Genomic DNA, 24,061 nt, shown 5'->3' on the forward strand with positions numbered 1-24,061 from the left:
AAAAGGTACCATAATATCTAAATCTGCTAACTTTGGCAAGAGAAAGAAATTTCAGAAATGAACAAACCAAATAGCACAAAATGCATTTCTAATGCTATAGTCAACAATTGCTTCCCATTATTTTCAAAAATCTCCTTTTACATACTGAACTAGCATGATGAGAAGACAATTTAGGGTGTTGTTGTTTAGCATGTGGAATAACTTGCGCTCTGATATAGCAACAGTCCAACAACATAGCCTGACAACACATGACTGTGAATCATGAAGCTGGGCTTTGTCAAAATAACATAACACCTACTTTGAGGATGGATTAAGTAAAAACTGAGCAACAACAATTTATTTATACCCTGCCTTGTCGTCAACAACAGCAGCAGCAGCAACATCAACAATTTATTTATACCCCGCCTTTTCCCTGATGGGACTCAAGGCAGCTTATATATTAAAATGAGAACCACTAAAAACATAGAAAAACATATTAAAAAACAACTGAACATTGTTATAAGTACAACTATGTACATAAAATATATTAAAACCATACAAATAATTGCAATAAGCACAGCAATGACCCCCACTAGGGCAATGGGGCTTCCCCTCCTTTACTCCCTTAAATCCGCCCTGGAGGACTGGGAGAAACCCCTGAACAGCCCGCATGGGGAGAAAAAAAGATTATTAGCGCTATACTGAATTCCGCCATTTCATTGGGTACCCTTAGGCAAGCACAGCCTTGGTGCTTCATCTGAGATTATCATACCCAGCTACTTTCAGTAGATAATACTGTTCCAGTAGATAATAATGTTGCTATTATTATGGCAACAACATGCACCAAACACTTTGAAAACTGAATGCACTATATAAATTATAATTATTACAATTACATAATCACTAATTAAGCTTTCGATTCACAGAACCAAAAAAATAATTATGCTATAGCCAGTGATTGCATAGATTGAAAGTTTCCCACCCATGTCACTCATAAGAGTGGGAAGTAGGGTTCATTCTGGCTCTTTAAACCTTAAGAGAGATGATAGGCCTGCACTGATTCTTACAGCCACAGATATACTCCTATCCAGCTCCTAACTGGCTTTTTAGCTTATGGGCAAAAATATGCTTTCATTCCTCACCCCCTTTTTCTTAAGGCAACTGCCCAAAATACCATCCTGGGATTAAGGACCAAGAGCATCAAAGGTACAAAGGTGGCAGTGAAAACTCTTACCTTCTGAATCCAAAGATTAGACTGCCTCTGAATTGCACTTGATCTATGGGTGGCATATTTGGAGAAGACACTGCAGAATAAATGAAAATCCTTAGAACGTCTTGAACCTTGCTTCTCCAAAAAGGATTGATTAAGCCATCGGTATCAAAAGACATTTTATTTAAAGAGAATCTGTTTAGTAAGATCATCTTGGCACACGAATGCATGATCTTCCAATAATTTCAAGTTTTAAACACAGAGAGGTCTTTCTTTACTGGCTAGAAAGAGAAAGATATACAATACCCTGGAATTACAGTGCTTTTTGGAGTTTTGGTCAATTATTAGGGAATGCAGTTACTGCATATTCATCTCTGTGCATACTAACTTAGAGCAGCAGTCCCTGTTGAATCATTCCCCACCAAGTGATATACATTTATTTATCTCATACAATTTACACGTATTTTAAAAAAACCAAAGCGGATTACAAAAGATAAAACAGTAATATCAAGAATAATCCATAACACTCATTAGCTCTCAGTAATGTATCTGGGAAGCTAAATTTCATAAGTCTCGGCTATGTGTGACAACAGAGACTGCTATGCAGCACTAGGGGCAGGAGGAGTTGGCTTAATTCAAGCCAGGAATGAAACACCGAAGCTGGTATGTGTGGAGGGGAGTTGGGACAGCAGACAGCTGACGGAGGAAGAACATGGACATTGAACAGCTCTAAAAATCAACAGCTATGCAGAATTTCTAGTAGTTGAAACATGAGTGCCCATCTGTCTTTCAAATGCATGCACTCCAGCAGAACGCATTACTTCTTCCATGCCAGCTTCCAGACAAGCAGCGTAGGAGAATCCAAATTCAGTCCCTAGACCAGAGCTTTCCAAACTGTGCGTCGCGACACGTTAGTGTGTCAGCTGCAGTGTGTAGGTGTGTCGCACACATGCTCCCCACGCTCCTCCCAGAGCTGGAAACGGGTTACTTTAACCTCTGGTTTGCTCGTAAAACTGAATCATTGTGTTGTGAAATGGTGCATGTCTAAAAAGTGTATCACCAACATGAAAGTTTGGAAAGCTCTGCCCTAGACCAACTGGGCCTTACACTGAAGAACTTCCCTGCTTCTTTGTTGTGATCGCTCATGTTGTTTGTTATTTAAATATAGAAATAAATAAATGAGAAAGCAATCTTGTGTTTAAAAAGTTTTTGTTTGTTTCAAAAAACAACAACACGGTGCAGCTCTGTATGCTCAACTGCTGCTGCTGCTGCTGCCAGCCGGCAAGCTGGTTTCCTTAGCAACAAACAAATCTGAGAGGGGAAAAAATGAAAAATAGATGACAATGAAGTGGAATGGGGCAGTTGAGAAAGGGAGAACAGGCACCCTTGTGCACATTGTCTAATGCGCCCAGATTCCTTAACTGATGCTTCATCGTTTTCATCTTGCCAGTTTTGGGAATCTGTGCATTATAGAACTTTGACTCCAATGAAAATCCTGTTTATTTGTATATTTGTGTGTGTGTGTGTGTGTGTGTGTGTGTGTTCTATGATGGCCTATATTTGTAATGCCTAATAAAGGTTTGGCGAAGTAAGAAGCATTATAGAAACCTGGAAGCTGCAATCAATAGCCCTTGGTAGCAGTCTGCTTTAACAGGTTGCCTTCCTCTTAACCAGCTGCACCACAAAAGGAAGCTTTAATTTGATCTATTAACATTAAACCCTTTCTGGTAAGACTATCAGTATACAGCACAGGTAGGCAAACTAAGGCCCGGGGGCCAGATCCGGCCTAATTGCCTTCTAAATCTGGCCCATGGGTGATCCAGGAATCAGTATGTTTTTACATGAGTTAAATGAGTCCTTTTATTTTAAATGCATCTCTGGGTTATTTGTGAGGCCTGCCTGGTGTTTTTACATGAGTAGACTGTGTGCTTTTATTTAAAATGCATTTCTGGTTTATTTGTTTGGCATAGGAATTTGTTCATTCTCCCCCTCCAAAATATAGTCCACCCCCCCCCCCCCGGTCTGAGGGACAGTGGACTCGCCCCCTGCTAAAACGTTTGCTGACTCCTGGTATACAGATTCAATGGTTTAATGTACAAAGCAGCATTTCAGGAGCGTTATGAGTCTTGAAGCTACTAAAGACAAGTATGCACTGATGACTCTTTGGATGTTGTAGCAGTTTAAGTTGGAGTGGGGTGGAGGAAGAAAAACATTGATAAACACACATAGGGAAAGTAAAGGAGATGGACAGTGATCCCAAGATCATCATGCTCCACACTTGGAAGTTGTGCAGCGTATCAGAATCTCACTTATGAGCACTATTGTGAGCTTTGACGTCTCTGGTTACCTAGGAAAAGTGCCTAAGACCATCATTCTTTGTTTCCCCATCCCATCAATAGATAGCCACATGAGGGAAGAGGTGAGATCACTGATCATTTGTTGGTGAGCATTGGTGGAGAAATTTGAACCACCTCACCTAGTCTGGCACCTGGCAATGCAAATTGTCTGCTCCAATGCTAATCAGAGCGACTAATGAACAGGGAGGGGAAAATAGCACCCACCCACCCACCCAGCTGACCACTGAGGAGGGTTGTGTGTCCACTCTGTCAGCAGCGAACTGTGGGGTCAGGCATACCTGACCTCTGCTTCTCCAGTCACTGCTGCATACCAAGATGGAGGGGGGAAGGAGACGGGAGCTGCAGGGGCACTGGCAGAGCCCATCCAGCACTCCTGCCGGCACCAAACACACTGCAGCCTTGCTCTTCCACTGCTCTGTTCCAATACTCAGCAACAATGAATGCCACTGCAACCCCAGCCTGTCATCCGCTGCTACTGCACCCTATAGATGGGAGAGTGTGGGGTGGCTACACCACTGCTTGCATGCAACCCCCAGGAGGTTGGCCAAGATAGAACACAACCCTCAAGCTAAAGAAGTTTGGAAACCAATGCGAATTTATGGATTTATTTTGTGCATGTTTTAATCATGAATTCTGTATTTATAAAGAGGCAAGCTACACTAGAACTCCAAGTCTAGGGAAGTGGTGAAGTAAATTTTATTTACACTATCAAGGAGACTTTTTTCAAAAATAAAAAAATAAGTTTTTCATTCTTATGTCTAGCTTCAACAGACAACGACTGTACAAATAAAAATTACAACATCAAGGATACTTACATAAAGCTAAAACATCCTCCAGTCTCCCAGTGGCTGCTGTGTATCTGATTTCTGCTGCAGAGAGTGATTTACTATCAATAGGACATTTTGCTTCCTATGGAAAGAATATAATACAGAGACGAAATGCAGTAACAATTGGGAGAGCACAGTGGTTAAGACCCCCAGCATAAAATTTGAACTTTGGTATGAATTCAGCAATCAACCTTAGACAAGCCCCATCCTCTTAGAATTATCACAGAATCATAGAGTTGGAAGAGACCACAAGGGCCATCGAGTCCAACCCCCTGCCAAGCAGGAAACACCATCAGAGCACTCCTGACATATGGTTGTCAAGCCTCTGCTTAAAGACCTCCAAAGAAGGAGACTCCACCACACTCCTTGGCAGCAAATTCCACTGTCGAACAGCTCTTACTGTCAGGAAGTTCTTCCTAATGTTTAGGTGGAATCTTTTTTCTTGTAGTTTGGAACCATTGCTCCGTGTCTGCTTCTCTGGAGCAGCAGAAAACAACCTTTCTCCCTCCTCTATGTGACATCCTTTTATATATTTGAACATGGCTATCATATCACCCCTTAACCTCCTCTTCTCCAGGCTAAACATGCCCAGCTCCCTTAGCCGTTCCTCATAAGGCATCGTTTCCAGGCCTTTGACCATTTTGGTTGCCCTCCTCTGGACGCGTTCCAGTTTCTCAGTGTCCTTCTTGAACTGTGGTGCCCAGAACTGGACACAGTACTCCAGGTGAGGTCTGACCAGAGCAGAATACAGTGGCACTATTACTTCCCTTAATCTAGATGCTATACTCCTATTGATGCAGCCCAGAATTGCATTGGCTTTTTTAGCTGCCGCGTCACACTGTTGGCTCATGTCAAGTTTGTGGTCAACCAAGACTCCTAGATCCTTTTCACATGTACTGCTCTCAAGCCAGGTGTCACCCATCTTGTATTTGTGCCTCTCATTTTTTTTGCCCAAGTGCAATACTTTACATTTCTCCCTGTTAAAATTCATCTTGTTTGTTTTTTCTTCTTCTTCTGAATGGAAGGTTGGCACTGGCCTTCCTAATAAAAAGGGAAAAGGAAAGGACCCCCAACAGTTAAGTCCAGTCACAAACAACTCTGGGGTTGCGGTGCTCATCTCACTTTACAGGCTGAGGAAGCCGGCGTTTGTCCACAGACAGTTTTTCCAGGTCATGAGGCCAGCATGACTAAGCCACTTCTGGCACAATGGAACACCGAAACCAGAGCAGCACACAGAAATGCCATTTCCCTTCCCGCCGGAGCGGTACCTATTAATCTACTTGCACTTTTTGAACTGCTAGGTTGGAAGGAGCTGGGACCGAGCAACGGAAGCTCACCCCGTCACGGGGATTAGAACCGCCAACCTTCTGATCGGCAAGTCCAAGAGGCTCAGAGGTTTAGACCACAGCGCCACCCGCGTCCCCGGCCTTCCTAATAGAAGGTTGCAAATATTTCTAAGATATATATGTATTAAGCTTGCACAACAGAATCTCCTCACTCTGTGTACCCTTAAATCTGTTCTAGGTTTCCCTCAACCTTCTGGAGCAGATCTGGAGAGGGTATGGGGTGCGTACAGGCAGAGGAGAGGGCATTCCACTGTACAAGCATAAATCCTGCTGCTGACAGAGTTAGTTGGATATTGTCTAAGACAACAGAATGTGTATTTAGTTGCAAGCCAATAGCTTTTAGTTATTACAGCAACCATTTGAGATGCATAAAGATTTAAAAATTAGAAATGTGATTTAAATGAATGGCTTAAAATTATACTGATGTAAAAATGAGCCCCCCCCCCTTAATGCCTCAAAGCAGCTTTCTGGAAAAATATGGAAAATGCATTAAAGATAAGGTTTAAAAGGTTAATTTAGGAGGCATGCTTCTAGGGCTAGTACAGCATCAGATCACCACAAAGGTAAAATGAAACCTGGTAAGTTAACATCACTGGGATATAAAGTAATAAGCCAACTACTTAACTCACCTGCAGCAGATGGCGCACAGAGCTGATATCATCAAAATTTGTCAAAACGTAGTTGGAATATGTTTCTATATCAGGCTCTAGCTGCATTTCATGCATTGCTTTGAGGACTTCAATTGTACCTGAAGGGAGGGAGGGAAAACAGATGCTGAACCAGATGCTGAATTTCAGCTACCTAGAAACTTTGGGCCATATTCAATATGTCCATGTGTGATCAGATCAGAGCTCCGCTTCTCCAATGGAACCTCTCCACCTACAGCCCCTCACATGCCCCAACATCTGCCCTGGAGGACTGTAGAACTCTCCACAGCAGATTTGGGAATAGATAGAGGGAGAGGATGTTAGGGGTAGGGCTGGGAGATATTTCAATTCATCGTCTGAAACTAGTATGAAGTTCAGATCACAATACAGGTTTCAGACCTTCTGAGCGGGCAAGTACATATTGGAAGGGTGTTTCAGCAGTAGGAATGGCTTCCCCCCTCGCCTTTGCTCATTTGCTGCTGCTGCTGGTGGCAGGCACTAACACTGCCCCAATTCAAGGGGCTTTTCTAGGGGTGAGAAGGAGCAGCATCACCCCATTTGCTCAGCTGCTTGACACCCACTGGTCACAAGGGGCTGATAGTGGGCACTTGCTTCACCCCACTGAATGGGTTTTTATCACTCTGTTTACTCAACCATTTGTGGCCCACCTGCAATGAGCAGCTGGTTGTGGCAGCCTGCTTTGACCCATTGAAGGGGTGTTTCTGAATGTCCGTGGGGGTGTGATGGAGCAAGGAGCAGTGAGCATTGCCCTGTAAGAATCACAGAACTGTAGGGTTGGAAGAGACCATGGGAATCGTCTAACCCAGGCACATCCAACAGGTACCGGTAGATCACTGGACATCTGTGGTAGACCACTGGCTCCCCACAAAGAAGCTTAACAACTATGGCTCCCCTATAAAAAAAGCTTTGACCTGAACCCCCCAAAATGGGGTAGATCACTCCCAGCTTTTAACTCTGTGAGTAAACTGCAGTCTCTTGGGAGTTGGCCACCCCTGAATCCAACCCCTGCAGTACAAGAATCTTTTCCCCAATATGCGGCTCAAACCCACAACCCTGAGATTAAGAGTCTCGTGCTCTACTGACTGAGCTATACAGGTGTTCACAGGGTTTTTTCTTGTCCACTAGCTATAAGGAGCTGTTGGCTTTCCTGAATATGTATGTTTGTGATGAGAGAAGGTTTGGGTAGAAGGTTTGGGTAGGAGTTGTCTGTGAGAGTGACAGAGGAATGCACTTGGGTAGAGAAAGTGAGTGGTGTGTTTGTGTCTGGGAAATGCTCCTGTTATTAGACACTGTTGCTGGAGGGAAGCGGATCAATATTGTGTGATCACCACAATTAGCTACAAATATGAATGCAATGCATGTACGTTTGCTTGTGGATTAAGGAATCGGCTAGCTAACCCTGATTGGTCCAGGATCAAGTCAGAAGATGGGAAGCCATTGAAGGTAAGAAGGATCACATGCAGCCTGCCTGCCTGAAGTGGAGATTTAAAATCCCAAAACTGCCTTGAACCTTGTTGATTTCAGGGCGTGTGAGTCATACAGCTCCACACTGTTTTCTGCCAGAAACTTGGAGATTCAAAGTGGATTGCTGTATACAAGCACACACTAGGGCAGTTTTCAAATCTGGGAATTGTCTACTAGAGGAGAGATTGCTTTATTGCAGGGGCGTCCAACTTCCAAGAGTCTGCGATCTACTCTACTCACAGTATTGAGCTTTTTTTAGGGAATCAAAGTTTATGACCTTTTTTTGGGAGGGGTGCATTTTGATGGGGGTTCAGAGATCAGCCAGGAACGACCAGGGACATCCCGTGATCGACCAGTAGGTTGCAATCGACCTGTTGGGCAGCCCTGCTTTATTGTATTTGTAAACCTACTTATTTTTCACTGCATTTTTGCTCCACTGGTAGCATATGGAAAGTAACATAAAACCAGCCTAGGTAAAGTCATTTCCCAAAGAACTAACTCTTTTGACTTTTTAGTAAACTTCTATCTTTGCTTCATTTAAAAAACCTGTGAACTCCATTTATACATCACCTAAGCACGACATTTTAGGTTGTTCTCGGGGAGACGCGAGGGGGGCATGTTTAGGCTGTTTGGTGGAAGGCAGCTGGGGGAAATAACGCTTCCACTGATGGCAACAGAATGGCCTAAACTGGGATGGGTGGGCAAACAGAAAGGGACACTGTTCTGGCCAGATCTCCCTTCCCAACACACTGTAGCAAGGAAGAAAAAGTTAGCAAATTTAAACTTGGTTACAGTGGGGAACAAGGATTTAAGTGTTTAGGTGTTAAGACAGGGGTAGGCAACCTAAGGCCCAGGAGCCGGATGAGGCCGAATCGCCTTCTCAATCTGGCCCGCGGATGGTCCAGGAATCAGTGTGTTTTTTACATGAGTACACTGTGTCCTTTTATTTAAAATGCATCTCTGGGTTATTTGTGGGGCATAGGAATTCGTTCCTTTTTTCCCTTCAAAACATAGTCCGGCCCCCCACAAGGTGTGAGGGACAGTGGACCGGCCCACGACTGACCCCTGTGTTAAGACAACAACCTTATGGAAAAGTTGGGTTTTCAAAATGGATCTGAAGAAAGGGAAGTGGTAACAGGAACACATTCAGCAAAAGTTTCACATTTATTGGCATGCATTATAGAATGCATGGTGGGTGTTTTGTTTTGTTTTGTTTTGTAAAACCAACCCCTGGTTAATCCATTTAATTAATTTAACTATTAAAAAGGAAATGTAAAAGTCTTTCATCTGGCATTTAAAGGTTACCACAAAGACACTATGGCTAAGTTCTTGCCTTTTAAAACATAATGCTGCCTTTTATTACATCATGTCTAGCTAACCAACTCCAGAATTCATGTCAGAACCTATACAGGTACTGGGATTTTTGTAAGCATAAAAATGATTTGTCAGATGCTGCAGGATACCAGATTCAAGTAGCATATGCTTTTTTCTCCTTTTTCCAAGTTGCCTCACATATTTGTTACTATAAAAAATTCTAAAGTTTCCTGAAGTCCCTGTCTTTGCCCTGGAGTGCCACCTATGGAAAAGTGACACTTCCATGAATATTTTATGCAGTGCACTACGGTGCAAATAATCAAATGTGAATTCCCTTTGAGCACTTAAAAATACATGCCAACAAGTCACACTAAATTAAAGTCGCATCATTTGCTCAAGTTTGCCTTAAAACAGAAGACGGACTGATTTTGGCCAAGAACCGGCAAATGTATCCAGAAAGAATTAATTACAATATAATTTTGCTCAATACACTTCAAAATCTGACAGCAAGCTTATGCTTTATATTTATAAGATGTCAAAAAACGGTAACGAAAACTCAGCTGAAACTGCATTTCATCAGCACTTCTATACTTTGAGAAAAGTGTTTAGATGCACGTTATCCATAACATCTGTTTGCTTTTAAAATAACTGCTACAATAAATTAGGCCCATAACAGCCAGGAGATGTGGGTTCAAATCTCTACGCAATCAAGCAAAAAATGCTTATGGCCTTCCATACCCCAAATTCATATCTGTTACAACCCTATCCTTGCTGGTTTTATTTTGGAGCAGATGCAAGGGTTGTAATGAGGATTAGAATTTAGGATACTATTAATGCTTTGTATGGGGAGAGGCGTTTTAAGGGGATATTGGATAAAGCACCCAAGGAAGATGGGAGTGCCTATCAAAATGTGCACACATAATGGAATTACGTACTTGTTCTAAATATATGCTTGCAGGGATAGTTTTCTCTTTTAACACTTTGGCCATCCATTTGCACTTGCAACAGATTCCCATTTTTAAGGCTCAGGGCTTTAAACCAGTGCACACTACTGAACTATCTGATTAACTGACGGGGCTGGTTTAAATCAGGAGTCTGAGAGTAAAGGGCATACTACATTTTGCTACCTTATCATTCAATGAGTGGCTGCATTCACATGTAACACTAAACCATAGTTTAGTGTTGTAAGCTCAAGCAGAAAAGAGCTGCTATGGGCTCTTGGGGCTTTTACTCTCTTCCAGCTGTATAGCAGGGAGGAGAACTTTGGCAGCATTCTGTATGAATCACAGGTTGTGGCTTAAAACAAACCCTAGTTACTTTCCCGACAAACAAACTTATTTATTATTTATTTATTATTTCATAAACTTTATATACCACTTGCTTGTAGAAAGACCACAAAGCGGTTCAAACTATGGGTTATAAATCTGGCTTGTTTAAACTACAGTCTCTGGTTTGTATGCAAAGACAGCCCAGCTTTCATGAAGAGTGAAAACGAATTCTGCCAAAGTCCTCCTTCTAACGCAAGCCTTATGGTAGCTTGTTACTGTATGCTGCCGTAAATCATGGCTTACCGGCATGTGCAAACTGAGTTAATATCACAAAACACACCCATATTGAGGCTTTGCTAAATGAAAATTTAATAAATGCATTAATCAATTAAAAGGCAGGTGGCCAGTGCAAATTTGAATCAGTAAACATACTTGCTGTTTATTGGTCATATCTAGGTTAGTTTATCCAATATAGATAGTACTGCCTCTTTAGCAGCATACTGCAGGTAAAGAAGTCAGGTGACAGTTTTGAATGTTTCCCCAGATAGAAGATGCCTGAATATAATAAACTAGTATATCAGGGGAAAGACTACACAAAATTCTTCCTCTCTGATGAGCTCATCTTCTTTGTAGCAGGTAGAGACATTCATAACACAGTACAATCTGATATTCTATCACTTCATTCTACATAATCTGAGCTTTGTCAATTTAAGCAGCAGAATAAGGTAGCAGTGTGGTCTGTACCCTACAAAGATACAGGCAAACTATTTCTTCTTCTTTTTTTATTGCTGTCCCATTCACCAAGAGTAACCAACTAGCATATAAGGAGGAAGGTTTTGTCCTAGCCCACACCCTGCTTTGCTAGCTTTCCGACTGCAGAACACTTTTTGACACGGGCTAAATGTGTAGAATGGGCAATCCACTTCAAATACAACAGTGACTGCAATGACCTGTGAATATCTTACGATTAAAAAGCACGCACACACACAAAAACATTCTTAGCATCATGAATAAGCCAGGATAGCTCTAGCACGGTCTTAGTCAAATCTGTGTCAACAATGATCAGAAAACAGAGAGACAGAATGCATCTACTGATATTCTCACATGTATTTGAACATGTGTTGATATATAATGAAGGAATGCTGCTGGGGCTGAAATACTTTGGCAGTGGATCTGGAATTTTGCTTTAACCAGTGAATGAGGATATAGCAGTATCTGTCAGTGAGTCCAGCAAGTTCAGGAATATCCCTTATGCCATTAGTGCCACTAGAGAAAGGGGTGTCACACCTTCAGAGATGTCTGGAATTTATACCACTGGCAGAGATGATTGCTTGCGAACTTCACATCCCTCATGTCTTTACTAAATTTGCAAACGTTTACAAATGATGTCCATAACTGGTTTCTGGATTTTCTTGACTGACTGGAAAGAAAGAAGCTTCTTACCTTGTGGGATGTAGCAATCTACTATAGAAAGCATGTCCATTACAAACACACTGACCATTTTGCATAACCAGCATGTGCAAACAGACTTTGCACGGATTCTTCCCAAGAAATGCAATGCACAAATGCAACAGACCAAAGAAGCATGCCCGCCAGAAATTTATTCTGCATAAGCTTCCCTGAAATGTGGGAGAAACTCATGGCACAACATGTGACTGACTTTTCTGTGCAATTCTCTTTGAGGAGATGCGATTAACAATAATGTAAATGGTTTAATCACTACCTTAATTTGCATATGCATTATCATCTTTAATCTTTCTGTCCTCACAACACCTTCATAGCACACTGTCATTATTTATATCAGGTTGACAGCTCAAAATCTAGGAATGAGGTCTAGTAACAGGGTCAAGGAGATGCCATGCACATGGTTTCTGAGCTTCCCCTCCTCTTTCCAGTTATGATTCTTCACTTTCCCTGCAAACCAGAATAGGCAACTCACATCAAACTGTGGTTTCCAATTCTAGTACAGAGAAGAAGTTCAAACCACAGCTTGCCAATTCAGATGTAATGACAAACTATAGTTGTCCAGAGAAGGAAGTCAGGGAGGAAGGTAATGTGCATAAGGACAGCTGAACTATGGATTTGTTATGGTTACTGAGGACCCGAATGGGTTGGGTTATAACCCTCATCATGTGATAGAGGCAGGAGAGCAAAGAACTCTGGGAGGCAGGTGCCATCCCCTTCAGCTTTTTCCCTTCCTGCCTGACGGTTCAGGTAATTTTCTCCCAGCTCTCTCTGTCACCTAAGTATTTTTTCCTTCAACAGTACTTCATTTCTACTTCTTTACAAAGAAGATCAGAGAGATAGTTCCCAGAACCTATCAAATCTACACTTCAGGTAAGACCAATCATCCTTTTGCAGTTAATGCAAACTGGTTCAGTAAGTTTATGGCTGAGTAGGTATTTCAGCACCAAGTCTCAAAAGGTGTAAGTCTCTCAATTCATCTGAATCCATTGGTACAAAAGAAACATTCATGTGCAAGAAACTGATTACCTTGGTAATCAAAGTTTAGGATCTTGCTGAAATTGAAGATGTCTTAGAAGCTGAAAACAAACAGCTAATTCCAAACTATTAGCAACTAGTTTCTATCGGCGATAGGGTACAAAGCTATGTGGAGCGTTGTTTTGGCAAGCTCTCAACACCATGCTTCTAAGGTATTCATGTAAAAACAAAAATGGCAGAAAATTCTAGGGAAGTCTGTAGATTAAACACATGTCACTGCTGTTAAGAGTTTTTAAGGAAGTTCACCACAATATATAATATCTGCTTCATCCTTGAAATCCAAAATAGAACTGCATATGAACTACCAAAAACTAGCCTCTCAAATAACATTTTGTTTACATAATACACTGAAAGTCTGCCCACTTACTAGACACCATCAAGTGAAATCTTAATGCAGCATTACTTTTTTCCTCTATCTTTATGAAATAACATTTATTTATATTGCGCTCTTCTCCCCAGATGCATCAGTTTTCAATTTGATTCTTCCAATTCCTGTGATCTCTTACAGTTAAAACTGCATCATGAACATAGCAATACGTAAGAAAGAATATGCATTGAACCTATCTGAAGAAAAGAGCATTCACACTGATAACTTCATGCTGAAGATAGCACAATGTAAAGGGAGACTGGTACATGCAGCCAGAGCTTCTTAAAGTGCTGAAGTAAAAACTTAGAAAAGATTTTCCTTTATGTGGCCAAAGACGCCTACACATTTCTCCTTGCTGCTGTTTTTAAACTGATGCTTCTTAGGTGTTTGTGGCACTGCTAGACTTCTGAAGTGAAGATTCAGTATCATTTGATGTCACAAACCTCACTTCTCATTTGCCGTAACCATCAACTGTTACACCTTCTGACCACTTCATAAAAGCAGAGCAAATTGTGCAATAAAATATTTTACCGGATGAATATGGCCACATGCATGCATAGCTTTTCACCCATTTATTTGTGGATGGAAGAGAACTTAAGCCTATGCTGAAACTCTGAGTTTTTACAATGTATTTGCAACATGCTAGGATTCAAATGCTATGCTGGGGAGCAATTTGCCCAGTACTTTTAAGTGCCTTCAGGGAGCTAAAGAGTTAACAAGAACAGAATATTGTTTTATAAAGGTTTTTCTAAAAGGCTTGACACACTTTTATAGCCAGAAACAATTAGGGAATACTTGTTACAGCATTTCTTCTAAACTGGGATGCGACTGTATATTTAAAATAAAATTGCAATACAAACTGCCTGCTAAAAGCACTTTTTTTTTGTTTGTGCATTTTGTTTGTCACCCAATGTCACACTAACAACTCTGCATCTCATTCTAAAGCACATTATACTGTGAGATAAGATGAAAAAGACAGTTTTTAATTTCCCCAAGGGGAAAGTACTTCTGTTAAAAGCATCTTTTTATCAGACCACTCTTTCTGAATTACCAATAATGCAAACCAAAGAATTAGATATTGTACTTTAAAATTTAATATTTGTTCAATTCTTATTCATATCCTATAGACATCCCCATGTGTAACAGGGGAAAGTGTGTGCTAAATGCTTAAACCTACTTAAGAATCCCAAAGATTGAACATTTCAGTCCTTCAATCAGTGTGCTGTCAGGTCATGATCATTCAACAATGGAGGTTTTTGTGCTTTCATTATTGTAACTAAGCTCACATTTAACTTATCACTGCATAGGAATGAGGAAAGCTTGTCCCAAAAAATAAAATAAAAAATCATTTCTCTATCTTTAAAACAAGGGTTCCACAATGTAACCCGACTTTTAAAAGCTTCCTTAGATTTTGGTGAGCAGAAGATATATTAAGAGAGAAACAGCTAAGGAAATAGTAACAAACCAAATACTTTTGCTACAGTCAAGCTAAAACACTCACAACTCCTTGAAGAGTTCTAAATTTAAGATGGTTACCAGCGGCATAACAACAAAAAAAACAAGGCTGGAAAAAGTAATGACAAAGAAACTGTTGCAGTGTACATCACCACACCAATAGGACAATAGTGCCTTAGCAGGGCTGCCTGTACTGCAACATTATTCTGTTTCTCGTGCACAAACCCATTTGGGGTACAGGGCTGCGTGTTACAAGTTCACATGCACAGTAAACTAAGGTTTGATTTTTAAAATGCTAACCTTGAACATTTTTCTCTTTCTGGTGGTGAACCAGCAATGGCCAAAAGTAGTGAGGTCTGACAGGTTCGCCTTCTTCTTTGATGGCCTTCATTAGATCAATAGCCAAAGCTGAAAAGATCAAGAAAGTCAAAGAGTCAATAAATGGGGTTGTAACAGGGTTAAGTAGTAAAAAAAATTAACTGAGGCAAGCAATAAGAAAAAGTACCGGTTTTCTTTAACTCCAACGCACACAACAGAGTCATCTGCAGGGGAGCAGAGTGAATGCCGTTTTCTTTCATGTCACTGCAGAACTGTTTCAGTTTAGCCACTGGCTGTAAGGAAATGGAAGGTTTAAGAATTTCACTGTTCAACTGGCATTATTCAGCACAGTTAAGTGAATGAGTACAGTGGACCCTCCGGATACGAATTAAATTTGTTCCAGGGGTCCGTCCGCAGCCCGAAAAGTCCGTAGGCAGAGGTGCTGCTTCTGAACACGTGCACAGCGCGATTGAGTGCTTCTGCGCACGCACTTGCGGCGAAAACCGGAAATATACACTTCCAGATTTGCCGCGTTCGTAACCCGAAAGTTATGTATCCAGAGTGGTACATAACTAGGGGGTCCACTGTACTTCAAATATTATTGAGAAACAAAGAGAGTGCTGGCTTTGACTGGGAAGGCCAACACACTACTGCGTTCACATACGGCTTGTGGGTTTCCCTTGGGCACCTTGTTGGCCACCGTGGGAGACAAGGTGCTGGTCTAGATAGGCCTTTAGTCTGATCTTCTGAAGTTCTTATGTTTATGAATTTATCCATGTATCCAACACATACTAACCCAGCAGCGATCAGAGTAGCAGAGTCGCTCATGTAACCGCATGCCAGCAATGAGGAAGCAAGGCAATAATAAGGGTGGCAAAGGCAACACAAGGAAGACAGTGATCAACAGGGAGGGGCGGGCTTACTTGCAAGGAGGAACTGACCAATTCCAGCTGGGGAACTTGACCAGGAATACAAAGTGGAACAAAGGCCATGTATGAAGACAAGGGAAAGCACTTCTTGCTTCTGGGTAAAGATGTGGATATCAGAGTAGGATTCGTAGGGTGGAATGGGGAGAGACATATGAGAAAAAGCATACAGCTTTGAAAAAGGGAGAGGAGCAGACTTTGTGAGTGATCAGTTTGCTTAAGAAAAAAGTATTGATTTAAAGCAGGGGTGATGAAAATATGAACCCCCAGAAGCTGCTGGACTCCAACTCCCATCAGTCCCCAACAGCATGGCCAAAGGTCAGGTGTTACAAGAGCTGGAGTCCAGCAATATGTCAAAGGGTCTCCCTCCCCTGCTTTAAGGGTCCTTTGTAGGACTTCACTTACCATGTTCAAATTTGCACAATGCCGTAAGAAGAAGTTGCCACGGTCTATGCTGCCTTCGTTCTGGGAATCTGACAACCCTGAAGGGAATGTCTTCAGTACTTGAAAAGCTGTATCTTCTAAGCCGTGTGTTAGTAAACTCAGACATAGATTCATTGCATCTAGGTAGTTAAGTACAGCACGGGGGGCGGGTAGAGAGAAACCAAATACGATTAAGAAGAGTCATGGGGGGGGGGGACCAATACATGAATGTGCAGAAGTAGTACACTATTTATTTTTAAGCACTCAATTTACACATTATATGGAAAATGACAGCATACTAAGCAAAGCAAACATTATGGTCCAGTTATAAAGGCATTATGGCCAATAACTGTGCTTATCAATGTATTGATAATTATCAGTTTACAGTGTGCTACTTACCAAGCACTGTGGATATATTTCAACACAACTCTAGAAGAAGCCATGTATAAACACCACTGAAATTAACTAAAGTTCCCAAGAATAACTACTCTACAGATCTACAAGTTTATCACTCAGTGCTACTTCTGGCTTTCACTGCTCAATGAGTAAGGATGCTTGTAGCCATTTTTAAAGTCAGTAGCTATATCCATGTAATCTTTAACTATTTCTGCTCATGTGCCATAGTGAGAACTACCAATTTGTAAAGAAGTTCCATGCTTTAATCAACTGAGCTAAGTCTAGATTAATATCACCAGGACTGTGTAAAGTCAAGTCAGAATAACCACCAATTAGACATGATTATAAAAATACTATGTATCATTTTACAATTCTATTTGAGAGAGACATTTTATGTACATCTCTCTTCCACAGCTACTACCATGAGCTACCCAAATGAATGCATTGGTTAACTAAATAAGAAATAACCATGCATTTTCATTTATCTCCTTTTTTGAAGAGTAAAGGCTAGTGCCAATAAGCAAATCAGATTTGTTGGCATCTTTCAAAAATATTACCTGGAACGTATCCCCTATCATATCTCATCTTCTCCAAAATGTTTTGTACATGCTGAGGATGTCCAGCCTTGGCAAGAGTAAAAATGATGTCCATTAAGTCCTTGTCTAAAAGGTAGGCATCACTTTTTTCAATGCTGCCCAGGATCTGCAAGGGCAAGGAGAAACAATGTAATAGGAAACTAAATATAGATATAAATATTGATCTGTATTAATCTTTTTTATTACTATCAGTTTTATTGCCACAATGTAACACTTTGCATCTACATGGAAAGAACGCAGGAAGCTGTCTTGTACTTAGCTCAGTACTGTCTACAATGCCTAGCAGTGGCTCAGTGGAGATGGCGGGCATTGAGTCTGGAACTTTCTGCATGTGAAGCAAATGTTCTGCCACTGACCTATGGCAGTTCCACAAAGAGGGCATCTGGATTGACTTCTGTGGATGTGTTGTACGTTAAGTTGTTCAGTCATAACAAAATGCCCAAAAGATCAAGGATGGATCTATCTTATGGGATAGTTGAAAATATACTATGCCAATATCTGCAAAATGATTCCAAAAACCATTCAGTGGAAGCAAAATATTGTGCTGGAACTGTCTTTTCAATGTGCAAGTATGCTCCAGTAGCATTGCATTCATTCTCAAGACTGATTTTCCAAATTCAGGAGATTCCAGGCATTAATCAGCCAAATGAAACTGTGTGTCGTGTTACACATGACACAATTGTGTCTCTGAATGTTAAGGGACCACTCTAGAGAAAAAGCCATTAAGTATCAGCGTTAGTTCTGAAATATACGACCTTGTAGTAAAGACTGCAGAGTATTGATTTTTGTGGTTTAAGAAAAACAGCAGAAAGCACAGTTCTGCTAAACTTAAGACCTTTTAGATTGAAAGCATTGTAGTCATCATTAAAACCATTGCAGGTGGAGAGAAAGAGGTTTAAACTGTCAAGGTGTTCAGTTTAACTGCATTGAAGCCCTGGCTAATAAACAACAGTTTTTATCCCATGATGAGTATAATCCAACTCACATCTTCAGCACAACTGTCTTTTTCCAACACTGATCTCAATTAATGTTTGGATATCTTAGATGATCCACAGGTGTCAAAAGACAGACACACCAAAGTATTATGTATAGGTAGATCTCCACAGTTTTTGGGATTCCACTGCCGGTAGGGTGTGGTTACTAAAAAGTGGTGTAATGAAATGCCCAAGTGTGTCAGTTGTGGAACTCTTTCGATTTTCTTTTAAAAAAATATTTTGTAAAAATATATACCACTAACTCACATAGAAAACAGATGTGGGCAGCAAATGTAAAATGACAAGCACCAGAAAAATATAAAAGCAGAAAAAGTAACAACAAACTGGTCAATCACATAAAATTTGTTCAACTGAAAACGCCTGTTGTCTTCAAAAGATGTGCTTCACCAAACATGCTATATTCTTGATTTCTTGTAGATACTAAGTGGGGCTCATTTACATAGGGGACAATTAACAGAATTACTCAGTGTATGCAAACACACAAATTGACTAGGCAACTTTGAGTATGCCACTACCTTCTCTGCTTACCAAAGAATACCAGTTGCTGCACAATTTCAACATAAAGTGGTACCTCGGGTTAAGTACTTAATTTGTTCTGGAGGTCCGTTCTTAACCTGAAACTGTTCTTAACCTGAAGAACCACTTTAGCTAATGGGGCCTCCTGCTGCCGCCACGCCACCGGAACACGATTTCTGTTCTCATCCTGAAGCAAAGTTCTTAACCCGAGGTACTATTTCTGGGTGAGCAGAGTCTGTAACCTGAAGCATATGTAACCTGAGGTACCACTGTATTACCCTTACTATAGAATTAGCTACTAGCCATTTGGGAAAAGGCATGAATGAAAAGTGATGGCTATTATAAAATCTTTTCTGGACAGAGCTGCACCTTTGCAGACGGTGTGTATTACCTCTTCAATTTTGCTCATGTCACCTTTCTCAGCGTATGCATTCAATAGTGCAACGTATGTGTCTGGACCAGGTTCAATGCCAGCATCTCTCATCACAGAAAGGATATTTTCAGCATTCTCCATATCCCTGTGAAGTGTTTTTTAAAAAATATTTTTTTAAATACAGTGGCAAATACAATGTTATAAACTGGTTGTGGTTGGTATTAAGACTTGAGCCTATTGAGGGGGGTGTCACAATTTCTCAACAATGAGTTCTTTATTCAATCAAACAGCTGTGGGAAAAGTAATGAATGAAATATAGGACAGGAACAGACAGAACATCTGCCATCTCTGGCAAGTCCCAATAAGGATCATCAGTGGAAGGGGAAAATTCATCAAGGCTGGCTCACCTGCGTGGCTACATTAGCACAATCAAATTTTGGCTTAATAATACAACCCCATTGATCCATTGTTCTCTACTCCCCTTCTTGAAGTGGCAAAACTGGTAATCTGCAGTTAACCAGAGCTTCCTGGGAACTGGGAAGCTATGGCTATTGGTTTCTAAAAAAGGCAAAATATGAAGCAATAGATCATATGGCTTCCAAATCCTGCACAATTTCCCAGTCTGTACAAAATAAGTTGTGGCTTCCTGCCTTGTTTCGTTGCTTGTATGAAGGAAGGGGGCAAGTAGGACCAAAGGGGCTGTACCTGCCACTTCCACCCCCTTTCAGCTGCTATGTGAAAGTCTAAAAATTTTCATGCAATTTAATGAGATACACTTAAGTTCATTTTTTACATGTAGTTTGGCTCTTAAGCATATGCATCAGAAAACCAGTCAAGGTTACAAATTTTGAAATTGTCCCATGCAAACAGTCACCTGGTTGGGGGCGGCTTTTTATATTCAAGAGATCCCTGAACACATTATGCACACATAAGATCTCTGTCAGGTACCTGGGGCTGATATGAAGGGTGTAACTATTTGTAACAATTCAAAAATTAGAAAATGCATTCACTTAACTCAAGAGAAAGTAGCAATTTAAGCAGGAGAAGAGTAAGAACTATAAATTACCCGGATCTCGCATGGCCAGTCACAAGTGCGCTGAATACAGACTCTGTGATTGGGAGCTCCTTGCTTTTCATAAAACCAAGAATCTTGCTGCAAGATGAAGAACTAAGTCAGCTATGTTTTTCTTTGGAAAATGCAAGTAAAACAAATGTACTTTATACTGAAGACTATATGCTGAAGTAAAACAAAATAAGGTATCATTTAAGTCTTGTAATACTGAGTTAGCTAAGACCGTGAGATTACCATTTTAAAGACAAAGAGACAATTAACCCAATATTTTAAAACATATTCTGGAAAAACAGTGTATGTTCATTGCTCCTAACCCTATCTTATGTTATATATTCCTTTTTTAACCTAAAAAGGAAATTCCTGATTAAATTAGTACTGTGCAGCATAAAAACACATCCATGCTTTCTCCACTGGCTAGGTATTTTTTCTTGTACCTTGTTCCTTTCAGGTTATACAAATTCCAATTCTTCACTTGCATACAATGGCTGCATTCACATGAATAATGTTGCACACTAGCCATTGTTCAGAACCAAAACTGTGGTGATCATTAACTATGGTTAGTTTCAACAAGCCAGTCACAATATTCAGCTGGCTTGTTTGAAAATAACAATAGCCAAGTGTCATTTCTTTGGATAAAGTTATCCCTTTTATATTTTTCAATGGACGTTCATTATTCAATCAGTGAAATTTGTTTCTTTGTTAAATTTTATTTCATGTTTAAAAATATCAACACTGAAATCGTGGTGGAGAACTGGATCTAGCCAAATCTTTGCCTTCCTTACTCCCCGTGGCCCAAATCTTACAGGCAAGTAGGACTGCTCACTTCTCAATCACCTAATGTCACTATGACATCAGGTGATATGGGGCTTTGAAGTCCCAAGAATGAGCTGATCGGCAGCCCTTCAAAAGCCTCTCTAGCCCAGTTGCCTTTTTACTTGTCCATACTGACATCATATCAGGTATCAGATGATTGGCAGGTGGGCAGAGCTTGGACAAAATGGTCAGGCAGATCAAATGGGGAGACCCTGGGCCCCTCCCCGGCTAATAATGCCTAAAAGCCAGTGATTCCCCACCCCTGCTATACATACTTATCCAGGAGTAAATGCACTGAACTCAATGAGACTTCTGGGTAAACATGTAAAGGATTATGCTGTAAGATGCATTTTAGCTGTGAAATATTTAGGCCCATTTATGCAAACCCTTACCTAGCACCATCAATATCACCCTTGCTGCAATAGGCAGCAATCAGCCGCTGGTAAGTGACCTGCAAAAAAAGATGACGAAAATAAGACTTGCTATTTAATGAATGGTGGTGAGTTAAAAGTTGGCAAAAAAAAAAAAAAAGCCTTTATGAAAGAAGTACATACTCGATTGGGCTGAACATTAGCTTCTTCCATTTTTGTTAAGAATTCAGTTGGAGAGAATGTGTGCCCATTCTGAAGGTAGACCTTTAGCAAAGCATTGTAATGGCTTACATCATACACAACACCTTGACAAGAGATTATAAAGAAAAATTAAGATTCAGTACATTAAGAAGTTCAATACAATAAAATAATTCAATGCAGCTACTATCATAGCAACAAATTTAGGCATAGATAAGAACACACAATTTCTGAAAGCGCGTGAAGCTATATTTCAAAGTCCACTAAACAGAGTGTACCTTTGTAATGCAACGCCTGAAACAAACATTTAATACATGTTTTGCAACACAGCACCTTAAGTCTACAACCTGTTCATTACACTGAGGAAGTATGGATATTATTAAGGCCAGTTCAGACATAATATTCTCAACCCTCCTTCTGTACTCCCATTTGTGACTATGGTTTGCAGCTACGTGTATTAAGAAAGGAAATCCAAGCCATGGTGGGGGAAGGTCTATGTAAGCCTAAATATTGTTCAGGTAGCATCCAACTACTGTTTGACATTATATTTAAGCCAGGTCTGGTATTTAACACAACCACTATTTAATATCTACTCACAAACCAAAGTTCTAAGAACTATTACCAGTGGGAGCAATTGGGATATTGAACAGAATTCTGGATAATTGTTTAGCAATGCAAAAAGTAGCAATATTAAACTAAAGTCTATCTCTCAAAAATGTTAAGCGACAAATTAACTGACTTCATTGCACAAAAACAAAGCATGGTTTTATTATTAACACCTCTAGATGTCAGTATAGCTCTTGGAATCTAAAAACAGATTTCCAAGAGTTGTATGTGCAAGTATTTAAAGAATGTCAGCTACATATTTAGTATCTAACAGTATTTTAATTCCATTAATTTTTACACCAGAAAAAAATAAAGCACATGCTAAAATAACATTCATACGACTTATTTAAGAAAAAGAATACCTAGTCCTTTCAACTGGGTCCATATGGTATGGGCAAGTTCTGTTCTTTCAGCTGGATGATGCTCAGGCAATAATGAACCACAGGTTCTCAACAACAGTAGGGCCTGGTTACTACTTGGGTATCCTAAATCAGAACAAGATACATGAAACTGCAACATGAACAATCACTACGTAACCTAGAAGGCATAAAGGCAATAAAATCTATTAAGGGGCGGGGGGGACTACGCATAGCTTTGAAAAGTTTAGAAAAGCATATCCACACTGTTCCGTGACATCTGACAACAGAAAAGGAGATGCAGGTCAAACTTTGCAAGATGGGGGAATTAAGAACTCAATCCTATGGTGTATCTAGTCAGACATAAGCCCCAGTGTTCAATGGGGCTCGCTACCCAGTTCAATTTAATTTAGAACATACCACCTGGGAAAGTATTTGAACATGCATGCATTTAGTAACATTTTCTAGGATACAGGTAGGTAGCCATGTTGGTCTGATGCAGCCAAAATACATACACACACACACACACACACACACACATATATAATGTCCAGTAGCACCTTAGAGCCCAACTAAGTTTGTTCTTGGTATAAGCTTTCATGTGCATGCACACTTCTTCAGATACCAGCACATGAAAGCTTATACCAAGAACAAACTTAGTTGGTCTCTAAGGTGCTACTGGACAATTGTTTTATTTTAATTTTTGATATATTTTCAAGGATAGTAAAAGTAGAGGCATTGGGTTGTATCCAAGTTTTACTCAGAATAGACCCTCCAAAATTAATGTACCTAAGTTAGCCACGTCCATTAATTTCAAAGGGTTATGACTAATGTAGGGTGTTAGCCACCATGTTTTCTGATGTGTCTCAAACTATTGTTGAAGAGTTTGACTTACAGTAAACGTCCCAGATGGTATACTTTAAATGGAGCAACTAGTACTGCAGTGCAAATATGTGCAGGCAAAAAGTCAGCTTAAAACCAAAATTCTGATAGTATGGCCACTGCATATATACATACATAAAGTGTGCTCTAGTGCCATATATATGCAGCTGCGCCTGTTTTGCCTATAGTTTGTAGAATGCAAGTGCCAATGTGTACATGCACACACTCGTTCCTGGAACAACTCAATATGTTTGTAGCATATTTATGAAGGATTTAGTAACACATGAGTGCACAGTGTCACATTTCTCAGGAATTATTTTTTGAAACAGTTCTTCTAAAAATGCTCACAAATAGCACCCCAAAGAAAGCCAAATTATGCATCAGATTTGAGAACAGAAGAGAAGGTGACCCAAAAAATGTGTTTTAAGCAACCTAACTGCCAGAATGAAGTGATGCAATAAGC

At 40.4% G+C, this 24,061-nt stretch overlaps 1 protein-coding gene across 1 annotated transcript in view; it reads right to left on the reverse strand.

Annotated features, from left to right (window-relative positions):
* LRPPRC (leucine rich pentatricopeptide repeat containing) overlaps positions 1–24,061 on the reverse strand; it is a 116,112-nt gene that overhangs the window by 77,257 nt on the left and 14,794 nt on the right. The window contains exons 3-14 of the mRNA XM_081854507.1: positions 22,723–22,845; positions 21,740–21,861; positions 21,578–21,636; positions 20,367–20,453; positions 19,319–19,445; positions 17,378–17,522; positions 16,407–16,564; positions 15,263–15,368; positions 15,058–15,165; positions 6,349–6,467; positions 4,362–4,455; positions 1,214–1,283 (exon numbers count right to left, since the gene is read on the reverse strand). Of these exons, the coding sequence (XP_081710633.1) occupies positions 1,214–1,283; positions 4,362–4,455; positions 6,349–6,467; positions 15,058–15,165; positions 15,263–15,368; positions 16,407–16,564; positions 17,378–17,522; positions 19,319–19,445; positions 20,367–20,453; positions 21,578–21,636; positions 21,740–21,861; positions 22,723–22,845 (1,318 nt within the window). The remainder of the gene's footprint in view (positions 1–1,213; positions 1,284–4,361; positions 4,456–6,348; positions 6,468–15,057; positions 15,166–15,262; positions 15,369–16,406; positions 16,565–17,377; positions 17,523–19,318; positions 19,446–20,366; positions 20,454–21,577; positions 21,637–21,739; positions 21,862–22,722; positions 22,846–24,061) is intronic.

This window comes from Podarcis erhardii (genome assembly GCF_964252035.2).
Source record: "Podarcis erhardii genome assembly, chromosome: 3".
In the NCBI taxonomy this organism is placed as follows: Eukaryota; Metazoa; Chordata; class Lepidosauria; order Squamata; family Lacertidae; genus Podarcis; species Podarcis erhardii.